Source organism: Chelmon rostratus, chromosome 1 (assembly GCF_017976325.1).
Source record: "Chelmon rostratus isolate fCheRos1 chromosome 1, fCheRos1.pri, whole genome shotgun sequence".
Classification (NCBI taxonomy): domain Eukaryota; kingdom Metazoa; phylum Chordata; class Actinopteri; order Chaetodontiformes; family Chaetodontidae; genus Chelmon; species Chelmon rostratus.
Genome location: NC_055658.1, coordinates 28,113,916 through 28,135,475, shown reverse-complemented (window position 1 = coordinate 28,135,475; position 21,560 = coordinate 28,113,916). Strand labels below are relative to the sequence as shown.

At 42.4% G+C, this 21,560-nt stretch overlaps 2 protein-coding genes across 5 annotated transcripts in view; both read left to right on the top strand.

The window, feature by feature from the left end:
* LOC121607166 (zinc finger protein 609-like) overlaps positions 1-15,313 on the top strand; it is a 73,511-nt gene extending 58,198 nt beyond the window's left edge. For 2 of the 4 annotated variants that reach the window (XM_041937873.1, XM_041937865.1), the window contains exons 4-9: positions 4,060-4,147; positions 6,255-8,571; positions 8,692-9,061; positions 10,075-10,455; positions 10,713-10,791; positions 12,003-15,313. In XM_041937873.1, the coding sequence (XP_041793807.1) occupies positions 4,060-4,147; positions 6,255-8,571; positions 8,692-9,061; positions 10,075-10,455; positions 10,713-10,786 (3,230 nt within the window). In that variant the 3' untranslated portion in view covers positions 10,787-10,791; positions 12,003-15,313. The remainder of the gene's footprint in view (positions 1-4,059; positions 4,148-6,254; positions 8,572-8,691; positions 9,062-10,074; positions 10,456-10,712; positions 10,792-12,002) is intronic. The other 2 variants (XM_041937882.1, XM_041937890.1) reach the window with 2 other exon arrangements.
* A 1,748-nt stretch (positions 15,314-17,061) lies between these two features.
* gramd2aa (GRAM domain containing 2Aa) overlaps positions 17,062-21,560 on the top strand; it is a 34,806-nt gene continuing 30,307 nt past the window's right edge. The window contains exon 1 of the mRNA XM_041940242.1: positions 17,062-17,201. Within this exon, the coding sequence (XP_041796176.1) occupies positions 17,062-17,201 (140 nt within the window). The remainder of the gene's footprint in view (positions 17,202-21,560) is intronic.

Sequence of the window (21,560 nt, the reverse complement as noted above, 5' to 3'; positions counted from 1 at the left end):
TGCAGTCAAAACAATGTGTTGTAAATTATGTTAAAAGTAAATTCTGCATAGGAACATTTGAGAAGCAAGTTTTTACTAGATTTAGTGATGTTATTAGTAGTTATTAAAAATAATCTGAAAGCATCCCATCATCTTTAACCACCACTCCCAGAAAAGAAGTGATGGTTTCCCCCACAAAAGATGTTCAGCAACAATGATGGTAAAGAACACTGATCTCAGACCTGCTGTTTCCCTGTAGTGCATTCATGGTTTAACCAACAGATGTTACTGGTTAGCTTTCCAACCATTATATCTATGTTTCCTTCCAAGCCGCCCCTCTGTAGTTGAAAAAATGTCTTAAAAATCTGCTGTATTTAAAGAGACTTCTTGGTACTCAGGCTTGGCGATCTGGATGTGCAATCATCACATCAGTTCATTGTTTAATATGTCAGTATCTGCACAGCAATACTTATTAAGATGCTTAATGAGGAGAAACTGTCATCTGAACAACGTACATTTTTGATAAAATCCATCTAATTTTATATGCCGTAGGGTAGAACTGATTGTTCCCCTTCACTCAGAAATAATAATTATCTCTACAAAATAATCAGTTCGATTTAAGGAAAAAATCTGGCAGAAATGACAGCATTGCAATAATGATGGAAAATGATTTTCAAGTATCTTATCATCTTATCTTGTCATCATTTCTACTAGCTGGAATAATCCAGGCTCTGATGCATCTTCTTAGGTGTCACTTGCGCATGAGATGAGGAATATGACGTGATAACTTGGTCTGTCATTTTCAGTTTTAGTTAAGCGCAGACACACTGAAAGCCTCGAACAGCATTAATTCTGCGTGCCCTTTTAAAACAATTTAATTAAACATGAAGCGCTGCAGCATTTTTGAGTTAGTAACCATGCCTTGCTTTTTTAGCACCATTCCCATTTGAGTTGAGATGCATCCGGATTTCTTTGAATTTCCTTGAGATGTCCCACATAACTACTTTATTAGCATTCACAGAAAGTACTGCAGAGGCAGAGAGATCTGAGGTGACCCAGAAGCCAAAGACCACTCTGACGGGATGACAGAGTTCCTTGGCTTCAACTTGGGAGGGTGGCCAGAAGGATGCCAATCTAAGGAAAAAGCACATGGCAGTTAGCACAGAGTCTACAACAAGGCTACAAAAAGATTTTGAGACTGAAGCAAAGAAACTGATAGTGTAGTGAAAGTTAAGATTTTGGTCTGTAATGAAAAGTTTTACAGGATTTTCTGCAGCATATTTGTTAGTAATGTCAGATGGTGAATGTCCATTAGCAGTAGCCGTTGTTGAACGCGTTTTTCCTATGGCTGCCCTATCCATGCATTAGTTATAGGGTACTTGATGGTTGAGGTTTTTACTCACCTTTTGCTTCTGATAACAAGTTAAGTATTTCTGTCCGATCAATCAACAGTGTATTTAGAGATTCAACAGCGAGTTTCTCAGTAAGATTGATTGATTTGTCACCTGTCGTCCATTTTTCCATGCATGAAGCAAAGTGTTTGCAACCCTACGCTGTGGGCTGCTTTTCACCGGCAAGCCTGAGAGTTGTAGTCGAGGGAAATGTGGGTGAATTCAGATCTGTGTTCCAACAGGACAGCGATCCATATCGCATGGCTTAATACACCGTGGAATTTCTTCAGAACAAGATACTGAAAGTCCTTGATAACTGAGCCGAAGGTCAAATCTGAGTCATGTTTAAAGAAAACCTCCGCAGTGGCTCGAAGATGGTTTTTGAGATACTCCTCGTTCAGCTTGACTGAGTTTGAGTAAATCTGTGGGAAGAATTACAGGAAATCCGAAAATCTTGATGTGCTAAATTAACAGCTGTGGCTTCAAGATGGGCCAAGGCTGCATAAGTGTCGACTGGGGTTGAAATACCAGTTTAGATGCATGGGCTACTGTTTGTCCAGAAGTCTTGGAATAAAATTCAGGGTTCATTTCTAGTTGGTTACAAGTAAGCATGAAAAATAGGATTCTTAAAGTTTTGTGCAATATGTTAATTGCATTCTTGCCAAGAGTGGCATGAGAACCACTCTTCTGTCTGTCTGCTAAATACAAAGCTACTCTCAGCAGGTTATCTTATAGCTTATCTCAGCAGTAATACTAAAATTCCATCCATGCTCATCCATTGTCGCAGCTACTGAAGTGAGGAGACAGTCTAACATAAAGCCCCTAATTTAAAATAAAATGATTAAAGACTTGTAACAGCTCATGGTATAATTTCTAAACCCCTTGCTGGAGAAAGCGGGGAAGACTATATCCTGCACATCATGAAAGGCTACTCATTCATTTGCCCTGTCTTGATTTACATCCTGCCACAACCAGCTGCCAGAGCCATTTTGTGTTGGAGTGTTTGGAGAGCTTAGGGGGGCGGGCTGTTAAAGGCGTTTCAGAAAAGGTCTGTGTTCTTTTAACGTGACAGAAATCTGAACTGGAGAACGTCTCCCCTACCCTGCACACACATAAACGACATTTGCAGTTGGATCTAGCCTTGACCAAGCTCTCGTGTTTTCAGGCCATACAGTGAAGGAAGAGACTTGTGGCCAAGTGTCAGCAGGTTCCTGTAAACATATATAAATGCCTTATACACTCGCTGTTTTATGCCAGAGGCAGCGAGAGAAAAATGAGGTCTGAACTGTGACTTGTGTGTGGGAGGGAAAAAGATTGTAAGCCGGGGATGGTTATACCATTGAAAAGAGGAAATGAGGGTGAGGGTGAAGGAGAGAGGGAAAATGGGGTGAGCAAGAGAGGTTTCCTAAGCTAATAAAATGCTCGGAGGGACGGAAGCTGCCAGCCAGCATTCCTGTGCCATTAGATAAGTTAGCTCGCTGCAGCCTCCAGTTTCTCTGCAGTGCTGAAGTGGCAAGCTGAGGTCACCACCAGGGAGTGAGGGGGATGGTGGGGGCAATAAATTCAAAATGTTTTTGTGCACGGTGGTTGCTCCTAATCCTCTGAAGCTGTTTGGTTGATGATTTACGTTTGAATTTACAGGCAAAAGCTGCAAATTGTCATTCATCTGCCTCTACAGTGCTGTCCATTTAAAATGTCCTTCAACAGCAGCCGCTCTGTGCTGGCTTTTGCATTCGCATAAATTGTATTTACTGCAGTTAACTGTCCAAAGTGGAACATGTTTTTTTACTTTAGTAATTTTGTGCAAATCTGCATACTTGATTCTGACATTTTGATGACAAGCTGTTGCCAGATGAACAGTATTTGGTTTCTGAAGGAAATGCATACACATAGAGTTGTGCGATCTTCTGGAACTAATTTTAGATTTTAAATGTGAGGTCAGGTTATTACGCTCGGCGCAGGTCGGACTGTGTAGCTCACACTAAGTGCTACCAACTTCACACTAGCCAAATGGCAACACAGAAGCTTCTAAGTGTGACAGATTGCAGCAATACCGGAGAAGTCAAGGAGCTTCTCTTGCACACTCAGTTGCAGTCTGTCAAACTGAACCGTTCACGCTGAATTGGTTTAATCCAGGATCTTGTTGCTTGTTTTTAAAAAGCTGTTGTATTGGTAGATCCATATTCTCCCTAAGGTAGTACGTTTCAGGGCTGCAAAGTGAGATAGAGGACTGGGAAAAAAAAAATTGCCTCCAAATAATTCTCCTTTAGGGAAATCGTCTGTACTGTGAGAAGGCTTATTTAAATGGTGTTCAGCGAGTATTCCCCAGGAACCTCAGTGATATCACTCTCAGTGAGACCTTCTGCCACTGTCTTATATAGGTTCTACAGCACTGACTGCAGTTGAGTCTGTCCCAAGTCATTTTGAAGGTATCAGTCAGTCTTGTCCCTTTGGCTTTACTGTGTGAAGAAGATTAAAAAAATGATCTCTGACATGTATAATTGTCTTGCATGTGACACCCTTTAGCAAAGATCAACACATTGATGCAGCAGCCATGATGGACGTTTTGCTCACATCGTGCAGACGGTTATATATGAAACATTCTCTGTTGCTTTTTTTTTTTTTTTAATCTGACTCGCTGTTGGAGTTAACGCGTAATAAATGACCTCTTTGATTTCTTGTGTCACAGGCATGCTGGTGGTCAATGTTACCTGGAGAAACAAGACATATGTGGGCACCCTGTTGGACTGTACGCGACATGACTGGGCTCCTCCCAGGTAAGGAGCATTGTTTTTGTTTCAGCTGGAGAAAGCAGGGTGGCGTATAGATATTTACATACGCATCACCTGATCTGCCCTTGCTCTATTAATGGTCCCTCACTTGTTTCGTGTTGTTAAAACTAAAGCTACATGCACTGATTTTACACAGTATGCACACTGTACAAAGAATATGCTGTCACACGTGGTAGTTTTAAATGTCAAGGTAGAAAAGAATTCATGATTGCCATGAATCATTGATGCGCTCTCTCTATCTAAGCTGCGCTTGGTCTCTTAACCTTTTCATATTCTGTGTGATATGAATCTGCTGTAGTAGCATCAGCTCAAGGATATATGGCCTAATGCACCAACTCGCCTGAGTGCAGCTGGACATTCAAGTCCATGTTAGTCTTTATCTCCTGTCTGGGGAAACAGGATTCATTGGCAAACGGCTGATGTCCCAGGAGGTAGCTGTGGAAATAGAAAGCTACTCTAACAAGCCAGATTGCAGAATCCAATTATTGGAGTAATAGCTTTTCCTCAACATTGTATAACATTCTCTATCACAAAGGCTGCAATTTCTTAGATCAGTGTTATGTGGGCGGTAGCTTAAGGTGTTTGTAATTTCTGGGTATTTGCCTTTGTTATGCAAAATACACAAGTTGTGCAAAATGCTGCTACAAGCACTTGCTTTGATTTAGAACACCTGCACTGTATCTAAATGTAAATATAAATCTAAATTTGAAATGCATGGTTAAGTGCAATATAAAAAAAATCAAGATTAAAGCAGTGCTAATGGAAAACAAGGACAGGCTGTATCACACTAATGTATCACAGAACAGTAATGTTCAGTAAGTGAGGTTTGCTGGGCTGTATTTGCACCAAGATAGTCTTACGGTTTGCAGCACGACTACATTAGGGACACACCATGAATAATTCAGAAAGCTTTCAACGGACTGAATATAAACTTGGGCTTGTAATGAGTCTAAATTCCTCTACCACTGTCAGACTACGGATGTATTCACATCCCCTGCTGGGGTTGAAATTGTTTGGAGAGACTTGTAGAGGAAGCTGTGAGTCATACCAGCCCGGTGTCTCTCTTTGTCACAGATTGCTAACCTTCACTGCTGTGCAGAAAGATAATTACATTACTGTTATGGAGAGATAAGGCCAAACTGCTATTTTAAGTATTTGAATGACTATATGTTTTGATTACAAAGCAGCCAGAGTGTTCACTGCCGTCTTTTCAAATGATGTTTACGTGTCCTTCATTTGGAAAGACATGTGGCTTTGTTTAAAGAGCTTACTCACTGATAGTGCACAAAATATCAAATGGGTATGTTATGAGAGGACAGGGGCAGGACAATGGTGTACATATTTTGATATCATTGTCATTGTTTATTATGAGTTCAGAACTCAAATACACTCAAACCCTGTTGTAGTCTCATCGTTGGTATTATTGTTGTGACTGGCATACCACTATAATAAACAACCATGTATAGGAGATTCCCATTGAACACTTAAACGTTCTTTAGAAAGGGTATGGCCAGGCATGGAAGTAGCCTAAAACCGTGTACATATGTCTTGAATGGAGCTAAATGATGAGGTCTTAAAAACCATAAGTATAAAGGCCTTTTCTGTTTACCTTGACCATCAGTTGTTTTGGTCAGTGCGTTACTTAGCTGGCAATGAGGGTTGCTGGGGTTTGCTCAGTGGCTGTGAAACACGTGGACCTTCCAGATACAGGTTTATCTAATATAAGATCACTTCTTACATCTTGGTTGCACACAGGGGATCTCCATTGCACTACACTCCAGGCATTTGTGTGCTTACGTAGATTTAGGCTGGTGATAGTAATGAGGTTAAATACTTACTTCTGTACTTGTTAAGGTCAGTTAGTAGAGATTTATTGTAATTTCGTGTTGAACGTCTGTTGAGTCTATTGGGCAAAATAGTTATTGGCATAGTATTATTCAATCGTTACAGCCAGGTTAATTTAAAGAAAATAATGAGTAGCTAATTTTCCATTGTACCATGCGTCTTAACTAAAACATGGAGTTGTATTGAAATCAACAACTGATACTGTGGCATCACTAATTCTTATCCATGGTTGTTGACACTGCTGCAGGTTTTGCGAATCCCCTACAAGTGATCTGGAGATGAGGAATGGCCGCGGTCGAGGTAAGCGAATGAGACCGAATAGCAACACCCCTATCAACGAGAACAGCAACTCATCAGACAACAAGGGCACCGCCAACAACAAGACGCGTGCTGCGTCTAACAGCAAGGGCCGGAGGGGCAGCCAGACGCCATCAGAGCGCCGCACCCCACCCAACAGCAACACAGAGGACATCAAAGCCAGTCCCTCCTCAGCCGGAAAACGCAAGACCAAACCAGCCTCAGACATGGAACCCAATTCCAGCTCAGAGGACACCAAAGGCAACAAACGCATGCGGACAAACTCCAACAGCGGAGGTGCAGGATCAACAGGTCTACCTATCCCTTCTATTAAGACTGAGCCACTTCCACCTCCCCTCGACCGCAGCTGCCCCTCTCCAGTTCTTATTGACTGCCCACACCCTAACTGCAACAAAAAGTACAAGCACATCAATGGTCTGAAGTACCACCAAGCCCGTGCCCACAATGATGATGACATAAAGCTGGACTTAGATGGAGACAGTGAATATGGAGAGGACTCAACTCTCCACCCTGAACCAGGGAACTGTAATGGAGCCTCTATCTCTCAGAAAGGATGCTTGTCTCCTGCAAGATCAGTTACTCCAAAAGGCAGGAATTTTGATGCTCAGAGTCCTTCCCCGTCTCCTGGCAAGTTTGGTTCAAAGCAGAGTAAAAAGAAAATTGCTGAGACTGATCCGGAACTGGTGGGTACGCAGGCAGACGGGTGTGAAGATGGGCTATGCCTCACTGATGAGGCCAGTAACGATGGTATAGATGATAAGAGAGGATCAGACAAGTCCAAAAAGGGTAACACTGGGACCAAGGCTGATAAACTCTCCCAGAAAAACATGAAGTCACCACGGCCCATTGGCCCTGGCTCTACAGCAACCCAGCAGATGTATTCTTTTCCTCCAGGAAACCCAAATTCTTCCCCGGGGCTTACCCCAATGATACAAGGAATCCCCAAAAGCCCCCAAATGAAAGGCACACAGCCCAAACCTCCTGCCATTGGAGATCCTGCCTCAAATAGCTCCAAAGACAAGAAGAAGAAGGACAAGAAGAAAAAAGATGGCGGGAAGGAGGCTGACAGCCCCAAGCCTCCGGGAAAGGGAGGAAAACTGGAGGAAGGAAAGCTTCCATACTCTGAACTTTCTGATCAAGGAAATAAGGGGGAAGGACTCCTCAATGGCTCCTCAGATCCACATCAGAGTCGCTTGGCCAGTATCAAGGCTGAGGCTGACAAGATTTACAGCTTTTCTGACAATGCCCCTAGCCCATCCATTGGTGTAGCTAGTCGGATAGATGGCACTGGAATGCCACAGCCTCTCACGCCACTTCACGTGGTGAACCAGAATGGTGCCGACAACTCTTCAGTCAAAACCAATAGTCCAGCATATTCAGACATTTCAGATGCTGGTGAGGATGGCGAAGGGAAACTAGAAGGTGTTAAAGTCAGGACAGAGGACCAAGCCATCAGGGAAAGTGTCAAAAAAGCGCTCTTTCCAAACCAGACACCCAGCAAAGATTCCCCATACTATCACGGCTATGAGACTTACTACTCACCCAATTATGTCAACCCCAGTCCTGGCGGGCCCAATCCCGGCACGCCAGTGGCTGAAGGTCAGGTTAAGATCAAAAAGGATGATGACCAGGACCAAGGTGAGGAAAAAGTCAAGGTTGACATGCATGAAGACCGCAAACCTGACAGCAGTGTTCCTGGCCAGCAGCAGCAACAGCAACAGCAACCCTCAGTCATCCAACAGCGATCCAACATGTACATGCAACCTCTTTACTACAACCAGTATGCTTATGTCCCGCCATATGCGTACCATCCTGATCAAGCCTACCATAACCACTTGATGAACACCAACCCAGCCTACCGGCAACAATACGAGGAGCGGCAGCGACAGATGGCTGAGCAGCATCGTGCTGCTGAGAAGAAGTCAGATGTAGCCATAAAAGAACGAGAGGCCTCCATGAAGGAGGAGTGGAAACAAAAGAGCCCAATGCCACCAAGCCTCTCCAAAGCCCCAAGTCAGTCAGATCTTGGGAAAACACCGCAGCCCCCAAGCAAATCTAGGGACTCGCCCTCTGAGCCCTCTTCCAAATCGCTGGGAAGCATAAAGGGGGAGGACCCAAAGTCCCAGCAAGCTGAGGGGCTGAAGATGAAGCTGACTGATGGGGGCCACCATGGAAAGGAAGACTCTAAGCAAGTACTGGAGTCCAGAGGTCAGGCAGGGATGGAGCAGGCCATGTGGTACAGACAGGTAAATACTAGTCCTACAGGTTAAATATATGCTTTTCAATCGGCTGTGAGAATGTTTAAGAGTTATATCAATGTGTAGATGCTGTTCTGTGCTGACTTTAACCATCTTTCTCGCCTTCAGCAGTACCCTGAGAGCCAGAAGCCGCAGGCAGAAGACGAACACCAGCAACAACAACCTCGATGGAAAGATGAAAGGGACAGAGAACGGGAACGCGATCGTAAATTAAAGGAAGACAGGCCCAGGCCCAAGGACAGTCAAAGTGGGCCCAAGGAGGACGGCAAAGAGGGCAGTGATCCCAGAATCACCTCTGAGGACCACCGGGCCATGAGCAAAGACTCTCGTTCTAATCCCCACATGCAGTTCTCATCACCACTAGCACAGCACCAAGGCTACATGCCCTACATGCATGGTTACCCCTATGGACAAGGCTATGACCCCAACCACCCTGGATACAGGGGCATGCCCTCAGTCATGATGCAGAATTACCCAGGTATGAAAACAAAGTGGCTCTAAGGATTTGTTAATGCTGCTTTAGATTGTCTATCAGAACTGCCTTATACCAGTCTCAGCAGGACCTCAGGGTGTTTTTGTGATAATTTCATTCAGAACTGACTGAATTTTCTGCATGAAAACTCGGTTGTAATTTGCAGCAATTTTTGGGCCGTTTCGCTGGAAATTGCGGTAATATTTGAAAATTGTGAAGCAGCATGAAATAATGGTTTGGTGGAGGTTATTAGGGGAAAACACAGCATAGGAGGAATCTGAAAATAAGTTAGATAGGTCAAGTCAATCAAGGATTAATTTTGTTTGACCTATTCTGAAAAGGCCTATTATATGTCGGAGACTGAATATACTTGAAAAAATTGCAGGCGTCCTACCATTCTTAAGATTTATTTATTTTCTAAAGAAATATTTATGGGATCAGAATAAGGGCAAACCTCTATAAAAGTGCTGGGAGAGGCTGGATATGTGTTAATCCACATATTCCTGAAACGCCTGATATATTTACACCAGAGAAAATAGTACATGTGTGTAGTAAATGTGTAACAAAATAAAGGGTAGAGTTGTATCACACCAACATAACTGGTGATTCACCTCTAGATATGGCAACTACTACTACTACTACATACTACTGACAAGCCCCTTTCCGTTGTAGATGAAATGAAAACACCATAGTTTGCAGTTGGGCCCATTGTGGTGAACCACATTGCACTATTTACAGTGTGTGTTTTCATTTCAACATCAAAATGATCCCATGTAGAGAAAATATGCCGGTTCTAGACTGTTAAACTCTCAGTAACTGGATATAGAAGCACTATCGAGGAGATGATGTGACATTTTGTCCAGAAGTCAAAATTGACTGGTTGGTGACCTGAAATCAATTGTGTTGACTGTTAAGCTTGATTGATGTGAGCATTAATGAGAATAATCAATCATCAGTTGTCACATTTGCGTTCCATATAAACTTAAATTTGAACCATCAATTTTCTTAATCACTTTCAGGTTCTTATCTACCCGGAGGCTATCCATTTTCTCCATATGGCAGTAAAATAGCCGGCGGCGAGGAAGGCAGCGACAAATCTCGCGCTAGCCCTACTGTCACCAAAACAGCAACGGACTCCAAAGCCCTGGATATCCTGCATCAGCACGCCAGCCAATACAAGAGCAAATCCCCCACAGTAGGTGACAAGCCACCCCATGACAGGGAGAGGGAGCAGGACAGAGGAGCTGGTGGAGACAGAGATCGGGAAAGGGAGCGCGAGAGGGAAAGAGAAAGAGACATGGACCGACCGCGATCCTCCCCCTCCCAGCGCATCATGCCCTCTCACCACCACCTGGGCTACCCCCTGCTCTCAGGCCAATATGACCTGTCCTACGCCACAGGTCAGTCAGTCCTCAGCAGTCCAGTCTCTGCTGCTCGACAGCGGATTCACTAAACGTTATACTGTTCTGACATACTTGATAAGGTGCTATACGTGCAAAGCAGATTTCATGCCAGTTACTTATATAAAAAGGCCCACAGCCCAGAATACTTACTGTAAGTAGATGCAGACTGTTAAATTATGGCAGATCAGCGATCTAAGTTCAGAACCTAAATAGGAAATATCACTGATAGCCGTACATTTTCCAACTCACCGTAGGTCTCTCCTCATCAGCTATTGTTGCCAGCCAACAAGCAGCAACCCCCTCCCTCTACCCACCACCACGGAGGTGAGAACGGTAAGACCCCCTTAGTCGGAGAGACACGCAAAAGACTGACTGTGAAACAACACACAAGCCTAATGAGACACATAGATGAACTGCGAGCAGCGTTTGCAAGCCTGACAAACGCAGGTGGCAGACGTTGTGTTTCACATAAACAATGAGCGTATTTCTAGTTTAAAATATTTACCTGATGAGTTGTGAGTACTGGCACAGATACAGATTGTCCTGTGAAAATAAAACCCAATGTTTCTTTGTCTCTCATTTATTTGAAGTGAAAAGAGCTCCCTGCTCTACGCTTTCCGTACAGCATTTATGTTGCAGACTCAGTGGCAGCAGCCCGTAAAGAAAACAAATCCCGGCCAAACAAAGCCTTTACTCCTCTGCTGCAATCTCGTACAATATGCAGTGCAGCATTTAGCCCCTCAGCTCATCCATCCTAAGTAGGTCCTCTGAGGACAAGTGGATCACAGTGTTGATAATAGAGATGTGGAATGAGCCCGCCAAGACGCGCTCAGCCAGAGCAGCCTGCACTGACATCTAGTGGAAGGGCTTTCAAATTACAGCTGAGCGATTCAATACATGTGCTTTCAGTTGCCACTTTATTAGGTACACCTGGCTGAAATGATTGCAGTCCAATACAACAGTCCAACATTAGCAAGATGTACTAATAAACTGGCGGAAGGAGTATTCAAACCCTTTAGACATACCACTAAAAACATTTCACAGATTAAAACAGCACAGACTAAAAGTAAAAACAACAGTAATAAATATAAGTCTGCAAGATTTAATTACAACAATAAGGCAATACAAATATAAAAACCAATGATTGAAGCTTAAACTAAGGCAAGTTGCAAGTTTTCTTATAAGTAAAACTCCTCTCATCAAATGTTTTAAGTAAAAATGCAAAGTATTATCAGCAAAATGTACTTAAAGCATCAAAAGTAAAAGCACTGATTATGCAGAGCTCTTCATTATTATATATATTGTACTTGTGTGTTACTATATTGATGCATTCATGTGTCAACAGCATTACATGTTGGTTGGTGAAGTGGAGAAAACAATTTTGCATAAAAAATATTTTTAAGAACATATTTTGAAAATAAAATCTGAATCTACAAACAAATAAATTTGGCTCTTGAAAACGTGCAGTTGTTCCATCTGAACCAGTGAAGTACAAATGTCCACCACAGCTGTTACTAACAGTCTTTCCTTTGTATCTCTCACAGGGAAACCTGACCGTCACACCTCAACCCTGCAAAGATTCATGTGACTGGCTCACATGAGAGGAAAATCTCCCGGGTGTTACCTTTTAGACATCAGTTGAATGGTGTTTATATCTATATTTTTAGTTCTTCTGTCCCGAGGCGAGGCAGATTGTCGTTTTTTTGTTGTTGTTTTTTTTCCCCTCCCCTCGTAAATGACCCCAAATTTTCCAGACCTTGGACTGTAACAAGACTGATAATAACCCAGGTTCAAAGCCATCACTCTGCCTCATCGCGCAGAGGAAACACCAACCCGCTGATTATCTAGTCTTTGCACTGTCAACAAATACAATGCAAAAAGAGACTATTGGACTGCCAGAACAGCTTTTTTCTTGTTTTTTTCTTTGACTGCATTGTTTTTTGTCACACGCAGAAAGAAATTGGCAGGGGATGTAGAGTGGCTGATGGGAAAGGGGAGTCAAACTAAATTAAAGACTGAAAAAAAAAAGTGAATCATATTGAAATGATTTCAACTCTTTTGTCTTTGGCTTATTGTATGCCGTGAAACAACAGTATATCCTTAACTTGACAAATGTTTGGCTATATTTCGTGGGGAGAGGGAATATGGCAACAGCTGCTTTCATCAGAGACTTAAGAGCCTGAGACTGAAGGTTTTTTTTTTTTTTTCATCTTCCATCGTCATTGTTGATTCCCATCCTCTATGAACCCTCAGTTCTTGTTTCAGGGATGATGTCGTCATGTTTCGCGAAGGGACCGCACACACCTCAATGGAGAATAAACACTATTCATGTTTCTTTTCTTTTCTATTTTTTTTCTTCTCTCTTCAGTCCATATCATTGTGTTCATCCTTGAATGTGTCTGACGCTGGTGTTAGTCCGGTTTTGCCTCACAGTGAAAGGGTCTCTGTCTTTACACTCACTCGAAACGGTGAAGCCACATCAGCGAGCGATGAGTTCACGGGGCATTGTCATCCCTGCGTTCGGCCACTTGTGACGGTTTTTGGTGTTTTACTGTAAGATTGTGCTTCGTTCAGCTCGTCAAGTTTGTTTCTGTAAACAATGTGAAATTTCACTTGACTCATGTGTTTTTCTGCTGTAATATAGACTTTTAGCCTACTTTTATGTGCATAAATGTTTATATTTATCCCAGCACGCAACTGTTTAAGAAGTGTCACTGTTAAATAGCTTCTGGTCTCCACAGAGTTTTAACATTATGTGCTCAGATCATTAACGCTGCAGAGTCCCTGAACGTCTCACGGTGCTTCCTCTTCGCCCCAGCTTTGGTTTGATTTGACTCACTTGACCTCTACTTTATCAGCACATCACAGGCTCGGTTCACATCTCCATTCATCCCAGCATGCGGTGTGCAGTTCAGACTGGTTCCAGACCTCTGGATGGCTGTCCACATCTCAGATCCTTATCAGCAATTCAGTGGCAACTCAAACGGATAATTCACTCAGATTAACTGAAAACAAAACAGCGAATCGGTCAGATTTCTGGTGAAAACATCTCATGGTGCTTCATCCCTTGCTCGTGTGGCTTCACCATAACACACAGTGGTTGGCTCGGTTTTCTCACCAGCGGCAAGCTTTGGATCAGTCCAAAGAGTCTGCTACCTCAGACAGCAGTTTGCTTTGTTCAGTTGCTGCCTGTGCCGTAAGCGCGACCACTGGCACATTAAACATGAGTGCATGAAATGACCCAAAACATCTTCCCGCTCTCACTATCACAGAACAAACACGAACCGATCGGACGCAGACAGTGAGCTTGAACGAAAAGGAAGGTTGAGCCAGCGCAGAGCTCGGAGCAAAAGCTAACATGGCAAAACGAGTGAATCATGCGCACGACTGAGGTTGGCCAATCGGCTGAAAAGGAGCACGTCGCTCGAGGCTCTCCTTTGGATCTCCGACGGGTGGTGCCGCTCTGTAAATTCCACCAAGTCTTGTTAACTTTAAGCAACTGTCAACAGGGCCTGTTCTACCAGAGGGACCCTCTTGGCTTTAAATTACAGTTCTCTCATACCTCAGGGGTTGTAAGTGAAATTCTATCCATATGCTGTTTGCATTGATTTCAGAGGGCTTCTGTTTATGGGTGTGAGAAAAGCACATTTTCTGCTCTGAGCTGGAAGTGCTGCAGTGGTTCATTCAGAGATGACAAATTGGCTCAGGATGGGGATCTGTTAAAGGTTTTATGCCTCACAGCGCTGTTGCGGGTTGTGAACAGTCTTCACGTTCCTCTGAAGCATAACAACGAGTAGAATATTGACCATGTTGTCGTTAAATTAAATTTGATTGATTTTGGTTTCACAATCACTCTTGATGATCCCATTGTTGTAGTTTTTTTTTTTTCCCCTCATTTAATACCGTGTGCGTTCGAGTCCGTAAGCCACCGGTTGATCTCATGTCTAACGCGCTGCGATGTTGGACGCTGGCTGTTTGTTGAGACACTACTTATGATTATGAAACTGCAGCTTTTCATTTTGAGGTTCTTGGACATTCCCAGTAAATAAGTTGCCAGTTTCTCGTCCCACGGAAGTTTGCAAGACGGTATCTCTTTTGACTTTTTTGCGCATTTTAAAGAAGAATGGCTGACATGAATAAGCTGAATGTGGTGGTGTTTGACTTGTACTTAATCTGTAAGGGTAATCTAGGCAGCTGTGATGTTGTCATTAAAGTCAGTGGGTTTTAGTACCAGCAGACTGCATACAGTACATATAGTTTTATCAGACAATGGTTGTGACAAGTGCATTTGTTCTCTCTCTGAGAGTAGTAATGTTATCTCAGTAGTAAGCAAAGCCCAGTGAAAACCATATATACTAAAGTGTATGAAAAGCCAGAAAAGTAATGTTTGCTATCAACATATTGGAAAGTGCTTGGCTCTTGTATTTTGCAGGACTGTATTTGTTTCATGGTGAAGAGTATATTTATTGGCCAGCAGTTGTCTCAATTGGTGCCTAGTTGAACATTCTTCTGTGAAAATGCAGAGACACTTGCTCGTTTGTCTTTTCCTGACCCACCTACTGTCACACAAAACCCCTCCCCCGCCCCACCCCCCACCCCCTCCTCCCCCCCAAAAAAGAGCACCAGTTCTGGTGCTTGCAAGGATGTTTACAATGTCTTCATTTTCTTTCTGTGTGAGAAAATTCAGAACTCTTTGCCCTCTCCTTTCTCCCGCCCTTCAGGAGTTTGTGTAAAGTGTACATTACCATGGTTCTTTTTTATACAATACTCTGTAACTTGCCTTTGTAAATTTGGGCTGGAAAAAAATAAATCTTTTTATGAGACAATCTGTCCTGGGACCTGCTCAATGGCCTCCGTCGATGCTCTGGAGTGAACATGACGATGCTGTTAAATGATGCTAATTTCAGCGTTCCTGTGTGTTTGTGCAGGTGTTTTCTTCAAAGTCTTCTAATTTTGGCAAGTCAACCTCTGAGTGGGTCATTTACAATAAACTGATTTATAGTTTCTTAAGTCACCAGATTGCAGGAAGTGTCCAGCATTGCTTTCTACCCAACATTCATTTCCTGGAGAAGCGGAACGCATGATGCTAGAAATGCACATCAGAGTGTATAAGCTGCACTGTGGCGTTTGGCCACAGGAGAGCAGCGTCTCTGAAGAGGCCTCAGTCAATATCAGCTGGATCAAATGTCAGATTTTAGCCTCTTTTTGGGAGTTTTACTGGCGACTGCTTGACTGTACCTGAGGAGGTTTGCTTTAACACAGGACATGCAGATTTAAAACAATATGTAAGCTGTTGTTGAAACTCTTCTGCAGCTAAACTTATTGCTGCATGTTGTTTCTTCGCTGTGCAGAAGGATGAACGTAAACATCTGTTGTCATGTTCGTCTGCTCTGTGCTCGCTGTAAAGAGGCCCTGTGGAGTTTGGTTATTTTACATTCACTGCACCTCCGAGGTGTTAAGTGCATTTCCTCCACGACTGTTTTAAACCCAGCATCCCTGCTCACCTGCATGCAGTCATCCTCCTCTTCTTCGCTGCCTTTGCTGGTGCATTGCAGCATATCTTGCTGTGTTACCGCCACATGTTGATCAGTGGAATCGTGTGGCACCATGATCATAATCAAACGGCTCCACAGCGCGACTCAAGGTCAAAAGCTCCACAGGGAACCTTTAAATCTGAGTTCAGCACACACCACGGTCCCCATTCATAGATTCTGGATTTTTAAATAGGAAGAAGCAGTAGATTTAATATTAATAATCTGGGAGTAGCTAATGATATTTGTGAACGTATGTCTCTGTAAAAACCCCATCAGGTGAATTAATATTCAGAGCAAAGTGTTTCGAGTCTGGGAACATGTCTGAGGGGGTTCACAGTCAGTAAACATGCAAGGATGCCGAACATTTGCTGGCAAGCTCCTCAAAGCTTTATGTACTTTTAAATTGAATATGAGTTTTGAACTGTTGATCAGACAAATCAAACAATTGCGAGATCCCCTCAGGCTCAGGAAATCTGAGCATTTTTCACAAGTTTAAAGACTAAACAATTACCGTAATGGGCTGAAAATGAAAATGCTCATTAAGCTGCGAGCCTAGCAGCACGTCACCGGTTCACTCTCTGCAGTACATCACTAACACACACACACACACACACTTGAAACTTTATCTGCACCCGCTGCTGTGCCATTCACTTCTATCAGTCGGTTAGGATATTTTTAACTGCCCCTAATGCTCCTGAAGCGAGAGTCCGCTCTGTGCATTAGCATAATGCAACACCAGTGACAGCGAGCGCTTACGCCGGGGATGATTTTGTTGAGTGTAAATGTGAAATCTGATTATCCCTGTGCTCTCAGCTCGGCAGAGGGAGGAGGGCCGGAGAGAGGGACAGAGAGAGAGAGAGAGAGAGAGAGAGGGAACGAGGTTGGCTGGAGGAGAGATTCAGATGGGAAGGAGGGGTTAAGATAGCAATGTGCTGAGCCAATGGCTTTTCCACAGAGCAGCTGGCTGGCATCAGCACAGGACAGGCCGCTCGGAGGAAGGATACCTTGAGGACGGCTCTTCTGCGCTCGCTGTAGGACACTCGCTGAGGGTGACTTCCAGGAGGTGTTCATGGGATGCACTATCTACGCAGCCAGCCCTAAGGCCCTGCCTGCCGACGAGGCCCCAGGCCAGGACAGATACTACCAGCTCCCCCACTACCGCCACCCTCATGGTAACTGCAGTCAGAGGATAGCAGCCAGCAGAGCCAGGTCAGTCAGCACCACACAGGAAGTGCCCTGATGCTACTGAATGTACGGCACGCTTGTCACGAGTTAGCCTGGCAAGCTGATCCCAGGTGAAATAAACTGACGGCCTTTATTGCATCTGAACCCACCACAGAGGAGGAGATGTGGATGGAGGAGGAAGGTCCTCGGGTTTTTAACATTCAGTGTTTGTTTCTAAATAAGGACAAAAATTTTGATTACAAAATAAGACGAATATACAAGCAGATGTTTTCCTCTGGAGTCAGATCCGCTGATGTTATTGGTCTGTTTGCACAGTAGCTGTCAGGACGTCCAGTGTGAGTTTGCAGTTGAAGTGTTTTTGCCTCCCTGCATGCACAGGAAGGAGGCAAACAAACACTAAATCACTGAATCACCACTGCTGCATCTACCATCTGTTTCACTGCATCTTCTCTGTCAGCAGTTTGTCACATTTTCTCATGATATCTCCAGACTTCTTCTCTTTTACACAGTCAGCGTTTTTGCTGCACCTGCAGTCTGGACACAGGTGATTCAGCCATGATTGGAACTTTATTTACAACACACAGGTTGTGATTAAAATGCTGCGAACTGTGCGTCACACAAGACTTATTTTGTAATTTTACGATATTTTTCCTGAGGATAAAAGCCTCTTGTGTCTTGCGTCTCTGTGTTTTCACCTGAACTCTCTTCAACATGACAGACGGCTGAATGAATGAATGTTTGCAGCTGTGCACTGAGAGAGGAGCTAGTTCTCATTCTGTAGACGCGACTGCAGATAAAACTCTTTATACATCAGGATGTTTCAGTCTATAGTGTGTGCAAATCCTTTTCTACTTCGGACTGCAGTTGCGCAAACCCAGTGGTGGAATGTAACTAAGTACTCAAGTACTTTCCGCTCTGCTACTTTATACTTCTACTCCACTACATTCATATAGATTCACAAATAAAACATATGATCCATTCATGAAAGAAGAAGCATTCTTACTTCAGTCAGCTGTGAATGCAGGACTTTAAGAGTATTTTTATAGTGTTATTAGTACTTGTACTTGCTTCAAAGGACTCAGTACTACACACACTTTGTCTTTGGTTGAGCAAGTTTCTTCAGTTACTCTTTAATATGTTATAAATAACAAAGTACTCATCAAATGGAAGCTGGCTTTGCATTTAAGAAATTGTTTCCGTATTTTTGCTGGAAACAATTAAATCATTTTCTGTCAGTATCATGATTATTAGACTAATCCTCTCAATACTGTTCCTATTAACTTATTACTTTTTTACTGTTTTTCCAACATAATATAACATATTCAATCTTACACTTAAGTAAAAGCAGCAATATATAATATATATATCAAAATATATATAAAGATTCCAACATTTAGAATATTACTGAAGTAAAAATACATAAGTATCATCATCACAGCATACGTAAAGTACTAAAATGTGATGTTCCATTCCCAAAATATATTTACCTGATCTCTGAATTATTATAACAGATGCTTTCATTCAGAAGTGTCACTAATGTTGCTGCCGGTAAAGGTTATTTCAGCTTTTTTACAGGCTGAGGCTTAATCCATAATAATGAATCAGAATTTATTAGTTTACTTATTTCTTGTATTAATAATCCAAATCTGCAAAGTAACTACAGTTATCAAAACATATAGAGTAGTAAAAAGTACAATTTTGGTTTATTAAGCAGGACTTTAATTGAAGTTGATGATTATTTTCATTTTTGATTAATCTGCGGATTGTGTTCATGATTAATTAATTGGTTGTTTAGTCTTTAAAATGTCAAAAACATGACGAAAAATACTCATCAGAGTTTCCCAGAGACCAAAGTGACGCCTTCAGATCTGTAGCAGTTCAGACGCCAAACAGTCTTCATTCATTGTCATAAATGACACAGAAAAGCAGCAAATCCTTAAATTTAATAAGCTGGAACCAGCAAATATTTCACATTTCTGCTTGAAAAATGACCGAAACAATTAACTGATTATCAAAATAGTTGCCAATTAATTTTATTCTCATTGACTAATCGATTAATCGACTCAACGCTGCAGCTCTAGTGTCAAGTAGGGTAACATGGAAATACTCAACTAATGATAAGATACGATAAGATAAAACTTTTTTTATTCCCAGTTACAGCAGCATTGAAAACAGTGGGAAGAAAAAAAAAGTACCTCAAAGTTGTACTTAAGTACTGAACTTCCGTCAATATCTTAATTGGATAAACTGGCCAATCAGAAGGAATACTGAGACATTGCCTTCATAATTTTAGTTATAAACAGTAAATAAAATAAAAACAAAATATATATATACGTTTAGAGATAAATAATTAATACAATCCCCAACTTTTTAATGTATTACTATTAATAAAAATATGGAGACACACTCCTGTGCTGTACTAATGGGTTCATGGTGTCACTGTTGATAATCAAACTGCCGTCAGTCCTCTGCTGGTCTTGCAGGAGTAGTGAAGGAGCAGTCGTTGTGTTATTCTGGGCGTCTGTGGGAAGAAAATAGCCGCTGTTTAATCCCGTGGCAGTGTGTAAACAGCCCACACAGGGCCAGCCTGTAGGTAAGCTCAACCCACCTCACACAGGACACGCTGCAGAGGAGGTCACAGCTCCGCCAGCAGCGCTCCCTGCCGCAGCTCCCATCGTTTGTGCCTGCCTCGACTTTTTTCTCAGCTTTTTAGTGGATAAAGAACATAAAATGACTTCACCGAGATATGCAGCACAGACCTGAGGGGCTTCCCGGACCCACAAGGCGACGATACGGTGGAAAAAGTCGCGGCAGCTTGTGAGCTACAGGTAGGAGCCGTGAAGCGATGTCAAGCTAGCGAGAGGAAGAGAAGAGTTTCTGGCGGGGATTTCAAAATAAAAGCACCGGAGAGGAATTCGCGGTGTTGATGGCTATAATAGCAGGTTAGGCATACCAATGTTGCTTCTAAAAGTGACAAGTTATCTCTAGTATTATTTGTAAATCAAATTATATGTTTTGGATTAAAACTAAACTTTATAGACATACAGTGTTGTAGAGTACTTGTCACCAATGAATTTAATTAGATAGGATTGCGCAGTTTCTCCTGTTAGCTTCTTTATTATAATAAGTGAAACACGATTCAACATGAATAATTTTTGTGTGGCCCCAGCCCTGTTGCACTGTTAACTCTATATTTGTTCCAAAAATGAATTATTTCCAGCTTTTATTTTGAAGAACTGCTTCTGTTCCGCATGTGAACCTGTTTTTTGCGACAAACTTGATAACGTTTCTGTTTTGATGGTAAAAAGCCATCATTTATTCTAAAAGGCAAGTGCAATATATGCACATCAGTTTCAGGAATACAATGTGTACGTAGCTGGTTATATTTGAAATAACTAGAATGTCAGGAAAATGTGATAACTTTATGATTACAACTGTGTTGCATTTTGAACACTTACCCATAGTTTACATCAGTCTGCAACTTGACTGAACTTTAAAGTGATGTGGGGCTGCTTCTTAAAGGAAGTCTTAATATTTTTTAAAAATGAACAAATGATTTTGTGTTTGGTGTCTTAAGTAGACAACACGCACACACACACACATCACTTTACAAAACCATTGTCCATGAAATACCCCATGAAATTCCCTTTGGATTTCACACCAAACAGTAATTATCATGCTCCAAATAATCTTCAGTTACAACAACATTTGGAGGTCTCAAGCAGTGAGGAGTGCATAGTCCAAAGGTGGTGCTTCTGTTAAATATCAGAGGACCAGATGAAGATAATGTACAACGATAAAGGAGAAGAATCCAGGAGCAATTAGCATCTCATGAAAGTTCTGAAAATTATTTACAGAATGTGCAAATTAGGCACTCATATTTTCCCTTTTTTTGGATTTATTTAGATTTTTTATTATTATTATTTCTTAGAAGCACACTCTTGTTTTCGCCTCCCACATGAGAGAAACCTCCCGTGTGGACTGCGCTTAAGATCGCAGACAACTCTTAATTTTCTCTGAAAATAGGACGAACCCACCTCCAGCTTCTCAGACAATTGAAACCTTTGCTTCCACACTCCCACTGTGAACAAAGCTGGGTGCCTGCTGTCTTGTTGGGAAGTGGACACTCAACAATTCTTCACACAGAAACGTCTTCATCAATTACTGATTACTTTAGCTCATTTGCTACAGTAGGGAATCTCTGGAAAGCCACTGGCTGTCAGTGACCTTGCATGAGTGAATGAAGACTCAGCTAATGTGAACGGAGACTCTATTAAACCGATGCGTTCAAGCAGGCACGGTGATAAGTGAGAGCTTCAGTAGATTGCACTGTATGTGTACAGGAAGTGGGAGGTGGCATCACACTTCCAACAGATATAGAAC